Source organism: Salvelinus namaycush, chromosome 38 (assembly GCF_016432855.1).
Source record: "Salvelinus namaycush isolate Seneca chromosome 38, SaNama_1.0, whole genome shotgun sequence".
Classification (NCBI taxonomy): Eukaryota; Metazoa; Chordata; class Actinopteri; order Salmoniformes; family Salmonidae; genus Salvelinus; species Salvelinus namaycush.
Window position 1 is genome coordinate 22,092,757 of NC_052344.1, and position 11,404 is coordinate 22,104,160.

Genomic DNA, 11,404 nt, shown 5'->3' on the forward strand with positions numbered 1-11,404 from the left:
CAGGGTTTAACCATAACTCTAGTGATAACGCTGATCAGTGTCCAGGGTTAACCATAACCTCTAGGTGATACAGCTGATCATTGTCCAGGGGCAGTCCATGCTAAGCCAGGTTAACCATAACCTCTAGGGATAAGCTGATCAGTGTCCAGGGTTAACCATACCTCTAGGTGGATAAAGCTGATCAGTGTCCAGGGTTTAACCATAACCTCTAGGGATAAGCTGATCAGTGTCCAGGGTTAACCATAACCTCTAGGTGATAAAGCTGATCAGTGTCCAGGGTTAACCATAACCTCTAGGGGATAGCTGATCAGTGTCCAGGTTAACCATAACCTCTAGGTGATACAGCTGATCAGTGTCCCAGGGTTAACCTAACCTCTAGGTGATACAGCTGATCAGGTGTCCAGGGTTAACCATAACCTCTAGGTGATACAGCTGATCAGTGTCCAGGGGCAGTCAACTCTGCTAACCCAGGGTTAACCATAACCTCTAGGTGATAAAGCTGATCAGTGTCCAGGGTTAACCATAACCTCTAGGTGATAAAGCTGATCAGTGTCCAGGGTTAACCATAACCTCTAGGTGATACAGCTGATCAGTGTCCAGGGGCAGTCAACACTGTCTAAAGCCCAGGGTTTAACCATAACCTCTAGGTGATAACAGCTGATCAGTGTCCAGGGTTAACCATAACCTCTAGGTGATAAGCTGATCAGTGTCCAGGGTTAACCATAACCTCTAGGGGATAAAGCTGATCAGTGTCCCAGGGTTACCCATAACCTCTAGTGTGTAAAGCTGATCAGTGTCCAGGGTTACCTAACTCTCAGGGATACAGCTGATCAGTGTCCAGGGTTAACCATAACCTCTAGTGATACAGCTGATCAGTGTCCAGGGTTTAACCATAACCTCTAGGTGATACAGCTGATCAGTGTCCAGGGTTAACCATAACCTCTAGGTGATACAGCTGATCAGTGTCCAGGGGCAGTCAACACTGCCTAAAGCCCAGGGTTAACCATAACCTCTAGGGGATAAAGCTGATCAGTGTCCAGGGTTAACCATAACCTCTAGGTGATAAAGCTGATCAGTGTCCAGGGTTAACCATAACCTCTAGGGGATTAAGCTGATCAGTATCCAGGGTTAACCATAACCTCTAGGTGATACAGCTGATCAGTGTCCAGGTTAACCATAACTCTGGTGATAAGCTGATCAGTGTCCAGGTTAACCATAACCTCTAGGTGATAACAGCTGATCAATGTCCAGGGTTAACCATAACCTCTAGGTGATACAGCTGATCAGTGTCCAGGCAGTCACACTGCCTAAACCCAGGGTAACCATAACCTCTAGGGGATAAAGCTGATCAGTGTCCAGGGTTAACCATAACCTCTAGGTGATAAGCTGATCAGTGTCCAGGGTTAACCATAACCTCTAGGTGATACGCTGATCAGTGTCCAGGGGCAGTCAACACTGCTAAAGCCAGGGTTAACCATAACCTCTAGGTGATACAGCTGATCAGTGTCCAGGTTTAACCATAACCTCTAGGTGATAAGCTGATCAGTGTCCAGGGTTAAACCATAACCTCTAGGTGATACAGCTGATCAGTGTCCAGGGGCAATCAACACTGCCTAAAGCCCAGTGTTAACCATAAACCTCTAGGTGATAAAGCTGATCAGTGTCCAGGGTTAACCATAACCTCTAGGGGATAAAACTGATCAGTGTCCAGGGTTAACCTAACCTCTAGGTGATAAAGCTGATCGTGTCCAGGTTAACCATAACCTCTAGGTGATACAGCTGATCATGTCCAGGGTTAACCATAACCTCTAGGTATACAGCTGATCAGTGTCCAGGGGCGTAAACTGCAAGCCAGTTTAACCATAACCTCTAGGTGTAAAGCTGATCAGTGTCCAGGGTTAACCATAACCTCTAGGGGATTAAAGCTGGATCAGTGTCAGGGTACCATAACCCTAGGTGATACAAGCTGATCAGTGTCCAGGGTTAACCATAACCCTCTAGGTGATAAGCTGATCAGTGTCCAGGGTTAACCATAACCTCTAGGTGATACAGCGGATCAGTGTCCAGGTTAACATAACCTCTAGGTGATAAAGCTGATCAGTGCAGGGTTAACCATAACCTCTACTTAGGATAAAGCTGATCGTGTCAGGGTTAACCATAACCTCTAGGTGATAAAGCTGATCAGTGTCCAGGGTTAACCATAACCTCTAGGGGATTAAGCTGATCAGTGTCCGGGTTAAACCATAACCTCTAGGTGTAAGCTGATCCGTGTCCGGGGTTAACCATAACCTCTAGGTGATACAGCTGAAGGAGGAAGTCCGTAAGAATGGCCCGCGCGAAGGACACAGGGCGCCGCGGTCGGGGGGGACGGCGTCTTGCCCCTGCGCTCCGCTCGTCGTTTCCATAGACGAAGGGGTGGGGGGAGCCAGGGGGGGGGTATCGAGCGCGTCGCGAGTAGTTCTGACCAGTTGTCTGTAGCTGACGATGTAACTCTGTAGTTCTAAACCAGTTGTCTGTAGCTGACGTGATGTAACTCTGTAGTTCTAAACCAGTTGTCTGTAGCTGACGTGATGTAACTCTGTAGTTCTAAACCAGTTGTCGTAGCTGACGTGATGTAACTCTGTAGTTCTAAACCAGTTGTCTGTAGCTGACGTATGTAACTCTGTAGTTCTGAACCAGTTGTCTGTAGCTGACTTGATGTAACTCTGTAGTTCTAAACCAGTTGTCTGTAGCTGACTTGATGTAACTCTGTAGTTCTAAACAGTTGTCTGTAGCTGACGTGATGTAACTCTGTAGTTCTAACCAGTTGTCTGTAGCTGACGTGATGTAACTCTGTAGTTCTGAACCAGTTTGTCTGTAGCTGACTTGATGTAACTCTGTAGTTCTGAACCAGTTGTCTGTAGCTGTAAGATGTAACTCTGTAGTTCTAAACCAGTTGTCTGTAGCTGTAAGATGTAACTCTGTAGTTCTAAACCAGTTGTCTGTAGCTGACGTGATGTAACTCTGTAGTTCTAAACCAGTTGTCTGTAGCTGACGTGATGTAACTCTGTAGTTCTAAACCAGTTGTCTGTAGCTGACGTGATGTAACTCTGTAGTTCTAAACCAGTTGTCTGTAGCTGACGTGATGTAACTCTGTAGTTCTAAACCAGTTGTCTGTAGCTGACGTGATGTAACTCTGTAGTTCTAAACCAGTTGTCTGTAGCTGACGTGATGTAACTCTGTAGTTCTGAACCAGTTGTCTGTAGCTGACGTGATGTAACTCTGTAGTTCTAAACCAGTTGTCTGTAGCTGACGTGATGTAACTCTGTAGTTCTAAACCAGTTGTCTGTAGCTGACGTGATGTAACTCTGTAGTTCTAAACCAGTTGTCTGTAGCTGACGTGATGTAACTCTGTAGTTCTGAACCAGTTGTCTGTAGCTGACGTGATGTAACTCTGTAGTTCTAAACCAGTTGTCTGTAGCTGACTTGATGTAACTCTGTAGATCTAAACCAGTTGTCTGTAGCTGACGTGATGTAACTCTGTAGTTCTAAACCAGTTGTCTGTAGCTGACGTGATGTAACTCTGTAGTTCTAAACCAGTTGTCTGTAGCTGTAAGATGTAACTCTGTAGTTCTAAACCAGTTGTCTGTAGCTGACTTGATGTAACTCTGTAGTTCTAAACCAGTTGTCTGTAGCTGACTTGATGTAACTCTGTAGTTCTAAACCAGTTGTCTGTAGCTGACTTGATGTAACTCTGTAGTTCTAAACCAGTTGTCTGTAGCTGACGTGATGTAACTCTGTAGTTCTAAACCAGTTGTCTGTAGCTGACGTGATGTAACTCTGTAGTTCTGAACCAGTTGTCTGTAGCTGACGTGATGTAACTCTGTAGTTCTCAACCAGTTGTCTGTAGCTGACGTGATGTAACTCTGTAGTTCTAAACCAGTTGTCTGTAGCTGACGTGATGTAACTCTGTAGTTCTAAACCAGTTGTCTGTAGCTGACTTGATGTAACTCTGTAGTTCTGAACCAGTTGTCTGTAGCTGACGTGATGTAACTCTGTAGTTCTAAACCAGTTGTCTGTAGCTGACGTGATGTAACTCTGTAGTTCTAAACCAGTTGTCTGTAGCTGACGTGATGTAACTCTGTAGTTCTAAACCAGTTGTCTGTAGCTGACGTGATGTAACTCTGTAGTTCTAAACCAGTTGTCTGTAGCTGACGTGATGTAACTCTGTAGTTCTGAACCAGTTGTCTGTAGCTGACGTGATGTAACTCTGTAGTTCTGAACCAGTTGTCTGTAGCTGACGTGATGTAACTCTGTAGTTCTGAACCAGTTGTCTGTAGCTGACGTGATGTAACTCTGTAGTTCTGAACCAGTTGTCTGTAGCTGACTTGATGTAACTCTGTAGTTCTGAACCAGTTGTCTGTAGCTGACGTGATGTAACTCTGTAGTTCTAACCAGTTGTCTGTAGCTGACGTGATGTAACTCTGTAGTTCTAAACCAGTTGTCTGTAGCTGACTTGATGTAACTCTGTAGTTCTAAACCAGTTGTCTGTAGCTGACGTGATGTAACTCTGTAGTTCTAAACCAGTTGTCTGTAGCTGACGTGATGTAACTCTGTAGTTCTAAACCAGTTGTCTGTAGCTGACTTGATGTAACTCTGTAGTTCTAAACCAGTTGTCTGTAGCTGTAAGATGTAACTCTGTAGTTCTAAACCAGTTGTCTGTAGCTGACGTGATGTAACTCTGTAGTTCTAAACCAGTTGTCTGTAGCTGACGTGATGTAGCTCTGTAGTTCTGAACCAGTTGTCTGTAGCTGACGTGATCTAACTCTGTAGTTCTAAACCAGTTGTCTGTAGCTGACGTGATCTAACTCTGTAGTTCTAAACCAGTTGTCTGTAGCTGACGTGATGTAACTCTGTAGTTCTAAACCAGTTGTCTGTAGCTGACTTGATGTAACTCTGTAGATCTAAACCAGTTGTCTGTAGCTGACTTGATGTAACTCTGTAGTTCTAAACCAGTTGTCTGTAGCTGACGTGATGTAACTCTGTAGTTCTAAACCAGTTGTCTGTAGCTGACGTGATGTAACTCTGTAGTTCTAAACCAGTTGTCTGTAGCTGACGTGATGTAACTCTGTAGTTCTAAACCAGTTGTCTGTAGCTGACGTAATGTAACTCTGTAGTTCTGAACCAGTTGTCTGTAGCTGACTTGATGTAACTCTGTAGTTCTAAACCAGTTGTCTGTAGCTGACTTGATGTAACTCTGTAGTTCTAAACCAGTTGTCTGTAGCTGACGTGATGTAACTCTGTAGTTCTAAACCAGTTGTCTGTAGCTGACGTGATGTAACTCTGTAGTTCTGAACCAGTTGTCTGTAGCTGACTTGATGTAACTCTGTAGTTCTGAACCAGTTGTCTGTAGCTGTAAGATGTAACTCTGTAGTTCTAAACCAGTTGTCTGTAGCTGACTTGATGTAACTCTGTAGTTCTAAACCAGTTGTCTGTAGCTGACGTGATGTAACTCTGTAGTTCTAAACCAGTTGTCTGTAGCTGACGTGATGTAACTCTGTAGTTCTAAACCAGTTGTCTGTAGCTGACGTGATGTAACTCTGTAGATCTAAACCAGTTGTCTGTAGCTGACGTGATGTAACTCTGTAGTTCTAAACCAGTTGTCTGTAGCTGACGTGATGTAACTCTGTAGTTCTAAACCAGTTGTCTGTAGCTGACTTGATGTAACTCTGTAGTTCTGAACCAGTTGTCTGTAGCTGACGTGATGTAACTCTGTAGTTCTGAACCAGTTGTCTGTAGCTGACTTGATGTAACTCTGTAGATCTAAACCAGTTGTCTGTAGCTGACGTGATGTAACTCTGTAGTTCTAAACCAGTTGTCTGTAGCTGTAAGATGTAACTCTGTAGTTCTAAACCAGTTGTCTGTAGCTGACTTGATGTAACTCTGTAGTTCTAAACCAGTTGTCTGTAGCTGACTTGATGTAACTCTGTAGTTCTAAACCAGTTGTCTGTAGCTGACTTGATGTAACTCTGTAGTTCTAAACCAGTTGTCTGAAGCTGACGTGATGTAACTCTGTAGTTCTAAACCAGTTGTCTGTAGCTGACGTGATGTAACTCTGTAGTTCTGAACCAGTTGTCTGTAGCTGACATGATGTAACTCTGTAGTTCTGAACCAGTTGTCTGTAGCTGACGTGATGTAACTCTGTAGTTCTAAACCAGTTGTCTGTAGCTGACTTGATGTAACTCTGTAGTTCTGAACCAGTTGTCTGTAGCTGACGTGATGTAACTCTGTAGTTCTAAACCAGTTGTCTGTAGCTGACGTGATGTAACTCTGTAGTTCTAAACCAGTTGTCTGTAGCTGACGTGATGTAACTCTGTAGTTCTAAACCAGTTGTCTGTAGCTGACGTGATGTAACTCTGTAGTTCTGAACCAGTTGTCTGTAGCTGACGTGATGTAACTCTGTAGTTCTGAACCAGTTGTCTGTAGCTGACGTGATGTAACTCTGTAGTTCTGAACCAGTTGTCTGTATCTGACGTGATGTAACTCTGTAGTTCTAAACCAGTTGTCTGTAGCTGACTTGATGTAACTCTGTAGTTCTAAACCAGTTGTCTGAAGCTGACGTGATGTAACTCTGTAGTTCTAAACCAGTTGTCTGTAGCTGACGTGATGTAACTCTGTAGTTCTGAACCAGTTGTCTGTAGCTGACATGATGTAACTCTGTAGTTCTGAACCAGTTGTCTGTAGCTGACGTGATGTAACTCTGTAGTTCTAAACCAGTTGTCTGTAGCTGTAAGATGTAACTCTGTAGTTCTAAACCAGTTGTCTGTAGCTGACGTGATGTAACTCTGTAGTTCTGAACCAGTTGTCTGTAGCTGTAAGATGTAACTCTGTAGTTCTAAACCAGTTGTCTGTAGCTGACTTGATGTAACTCTGTAGTTCTAAACCAGTTGTCTGTAGCTGACGTGATGTAACTCTGTAGTTCTAAACCAGTTGTCTGTAGCTGACGTGATGTAACTCTGTAGTTCTAAACCAGTTGTCTGTAGCTGACTTGATGTAACTCTGTAGTTCTAAACCAGTTGTCTGTAGCTGTAAGATGTAACTCTGTAGTTCTAAACCAGTTGTCTGTAGCTGACTTGATGTAACTCTGTAGTTCTAAACCAGTTGTCTGTAGCTGACTTGATGTAACTCTGTAGTTCTAAACCAGTTGTCTGTAGCTGACTTGATGTAACTCTGTAGTTCTAAACCAGTTGTCTGTAGCTGACGTGATGTAACTCTGTAGTTCTAAACCAGTTGTCTGTAGCTGACGTGATGTAACTCTGTAGTTCTGAACCAGTTGTCTGTAGCTGACGTGATGTAACTCTGTAGTTCTGAACCAGTTGTCTGTAGCTGACGTGATGTAACTCTGTAGTTCTAAACCAGTTGTCTGTAGCTGACGTGATGTAACTCTGTAGTTCTAAACCAGTTGTCTGTAGCTGACGTGATGTAACTCTGTAGTTCTGAACCAGTTGTCTGTAGCTGACGTGATGTAACTCTGTAGTTCTAAACCAGTTGTCTGTAGCTGACGTGATGTAACTCTGTAGTTCTAAACCAGTTGTCTGTAGCTGTAAGATGTAACTCTGTAGTTCTAAACCAGTTGTCTGTAGCTGACGTGATGTAACTCTGTAGTTCTGAACCAGTTGTCTGTAGCTGACGTGATGTAACTCTGTAGTTCTAAACCAGTTGTCTGTAGCTGACGTGATGTAACTCTGTAGTTCTGAACCAGTTGTCTGTAGCTGACTTGATGTAACTCTGTAGTTCTGAACCAGTTGTCTGTAGCTGACGTGATGTAACTCTGTAGTTCTGAACCAGTTGTCTGTAGCTGACGTGATGTAACTCTGTAGTTCTGAACCAGTTGTCTGTAGCTGACATGATGTAACTCTGTAGTTCTGAACCAGTTGTCTGTAGCTGACGTGATGTAACTCTGTAGTTCTAAACCAGTTGTCTGTAGCTGACTTGATGTAACTCTGTAGTTCTGAACCAGTTGTCTGTAGCTGACGTGATGTAACTCTGTAGTTCTAAACCAGTTGTCTGTAGCTGACGTGATGTAACTCTGTAGTTCTGAACCAGTTGTCTGTAGCTGACGTGATGTAACTCTGTAGTTCTAAACCAGTTGTCTGTAGCTGACGTGATGTAACTCTGTAGTTCTGAACCAGTTGTCTGTAGCTGACGTGATGTAACTCTGTAGTTCTGAACCAGTTGTCTGTAGCTGACGTGATGTAACTCTGTAGTTCTGAACCAGTTGTCTGTATCTGACGTGATGTAACTCTGTAGTTCTGAACCAGTTGTCTGTAGCTGACTTGATGTAACTCTGTAGTTCTGAACCAGTTGTCTGTAGCTGACGTGATGTAACTCTGTAGTTCTAAACCAGTTGTCTGTAGCTGTAAGATGTAACTCTGTAGTTCTAAACCAGTTGTCTGTAGCTGACTTGATATAACTCTGTAGTTCTGAACCAGTTGTCTGTAGCTGTAAGATGTAACTCTGTAGTTCTAAACCAGTTGTCTGTAGCTGACTTGATGTAACTCTGTAGTTCTAAACCAGTTGTCTGTAGCTGACGTGATGTAACTCTGTAGTTCTAAACCAGTTGTCTGTAGCTGACGTGATGTAACTCTGTAGTTCTAAACCAGTTGTCTGTAGCTGACTTGATGTAACTCTGTAGTTCTAAACCAGTTGTCTGTAGCTGTAAGATGTAACTCTGTAGTTCTAAACCAGTTGTCTGTAGCTGACTTGATGTAACTCTGTAGTTCTAAACCAGTTGTCTGTAGCTGACTTGATGTAACTCTGTAGTTCTAAACCAGTTGTCTGTAGCTGACTTGATGTAACTCTGTAGTTCTAAACCAGTTGTCTGTAGCTGACGTGATGTAACTCTGTAGTTCTAAACCAGTTGTCTGTAGCTGACGTGATGTAACTCTGTAGTTCTGAACCAGTTGTCTGTAGCTGACGTGATGTAACTCTGTAGTTCTGAACCAGTTGTCTGTAGCTGACGTGATGTAACTCTGTAGTTCTAAACCAGTTGTCTGTAGCTGACGTGATGTAACTCTGTAGTTCTGAACCAGTTGTCTGTAGCTGACGTGATGTAACTCTGTAGTTCTAAACCAGTTGTCTGTAGCTGACGTGATGTAACTCTGTAGTTCTAAACCAGTTGTCTGTAGCTGTAAGATGTAACTCTGTAGTTCTGAACCAGTTGTCTGTAGCTGACGTGATGTAACTCTGTAGTTCTGAACCAGTTGTCTGTAGCTGACTTGATGTAACTCTGTAGATCTAAACCAGTTGTCTGTAGCTGACGTGATGTAACTCTGTAGTTCTGAACCAGTTGTCTGTAGCTGACGTGATGTAACTCTGTAGTTCTGAACCAGTTGTCTGTAGCTGACGTGATGTAACTCTGTAGTTCTGAACCAGTTGTCTGTAGCTGACGTGATGTAACTCTGTAGTTCTGAACCAGTTGTCTGTAGCTGACGTGATGTAACTCTGTAGTTCTAAACCAGTTGTCTGTAGCTGACGTGATGTAACTCTGTAGTTCTAAACCAGTTGTCTGTAGCTGACTTGATGTAACTCTGTAGTTCTAAACCAGTTGTCTGTAGCTGACGTGATGTAACTCTGTAGTTCTGAACCAGTTGTCTGTAGCTGACGTGATGTAACTCTGTAGTTCTGAACCAGTTGTCTGTAGCTGACGTGATGTAACTCTGTAGTTCTGAACCAGTTGTCTGTAGCTGACGTGATGTAACTCTGTAGTTCTAAACCAGTTGTCTGTAGCTGACGTGATGTAACTCTGTAGTTCTGAACCAGTTGTCTGTAGCTGACGTGATGTAACTCTGTAGTTCTAAACCAGTTGTCTGTAGCTGTAAGATGTAACTCTGTAGTTCTAAACCAGTTGTCTGTAGCTGACGTGATGTAACTCTGTAGTTCTGAACCAGTTGTCTGTAGCTGACGTGATGTAACTCTGTAGTTCTAAACCAGTTGTCTGTAGCTGACGTGATGTAACTCTGTAGTTCTAAACCAGTTGTCTGTAGCTGACGTGATGTAACTCTGTAGTTCTAAACCAGTTGTCTGTAGCTGACGTGATGTAACTCTGTAGTTCTAAACCAGTTGTCTGTAGCTGACGTGATGTAACAGTTGTCTGTAGCTGACGTGATGTAACTCTGTAGTTCTAAACCAGTTGTCTGTAGCTGACGTGATGTAACTCTGTAGTTCTAAACCAGTTGTCTGTAGCTGACTTGATGTAACTCTGTAGTTCTGAACCAGTTGTCTGTAGCTGACGTGATGTAACTCTGTAGTTCTAAACCAGTTGTTGTTTAGTAAACTGTAAAACATGAACTTGCTTGACCACGCTGCAGTTCATATGACTGTTATATGTACTATTTGCTTTGTGGACGTCACCTGACAGATGTTTCTCTCCGGTTTTGTGGTGAAACAAACGTATGTGTAGTTTAATTTATTCCGCCACTGTTTTTTGTTGTTGTATATTATTGTATATCACGGTGGCGTATGAACGAATGGGTTATAGAGCAAACAACGCAATATCACAACATAGGATATAATATGTCTTGTTTCCTGGCTTGGCTTCCTCAGTGATATTACCCACGCACCACTGCGGTATAGGATCTCGCCTCAGTTACAACACTGTTTGTCTCTGTGTGTTCCAGCACGTAAGGACCTGAACGACGTAGCCAACCAGAGGAAGCTGGACATCATGAACAACGTGGCCACCGGCCTCGTCTTCATCACCGCCATCATCAACATCTTCATCACCGCATTTGGAGTGCAGAAAACTGGCCTGTACCCCAAAACCTAGACTGAAGACTGGCCTGTACCCCAAAACCTATACAGTAGACTGACCTGTACCCCAAAACCTAGACTGAAGACTGGCCTGTACCCCAAAACCTATACAGTAGACTGACCTGTACCCCAAAACCTAGACTGAAGACTGGCCTGTACCCCAAAACCTAGACAGAATACGGACCTGTACCCCAAAACCTAAAGTGATATACTTCAGCGATATATCTTTTAAAACATGGCAATACGGGTTTACTATTGTAACTTTTTTTTATCAGAAGAGATTTGTAAAAGGAAGATATTAATCATTTTAAATGTCAAAAAGTAGAATTGTCTTATTCTAATGTGTATGGCTCAGAAATCAAATTAAAGACAAGTGTTTGGGCTACAGATCAGTCTCTGTAGACAAACGGGTTGCCTCCCACAATTTAACAACGTTCAAGCATGTCCTTGGTCTGGGATTTCCAAGAATGGCTACAGACCAATGGGTCTTCAGATAATATAAGGCTCTTCAGATAATATGAGGGTCTTCAGATAATATAAGGGTCTTCTGATAATAGGAGGGGAAATATAATATAAGGCTCTTCAGATAATATGAGGGTCTTCAGATAATATA

General features: G+C 43.0%; 1 protein-coding gene across 1 annotated transcript in view; it reads left to right on the plus strand.

The window, feature by feature from the left end:
- ninj2 (ninjurin 2) overlaps window positions 1-10,807 on the plus strand; it is an 11,459-nt gene extending 652 nt beyond the window's left edge. The window contains exon 3 of the mRNA XM_038978042.1: window positions 10,659-10,807. Coding sequence (XP_038833970.1) covers window positions 10,659-10,807 — 149 coding nt within the window. The remainder of the gene's footprint in view (window positions 1-10,658) is intronic.
- Window positions 10,808-11,404: the final 597 nt, after the last annotated feature.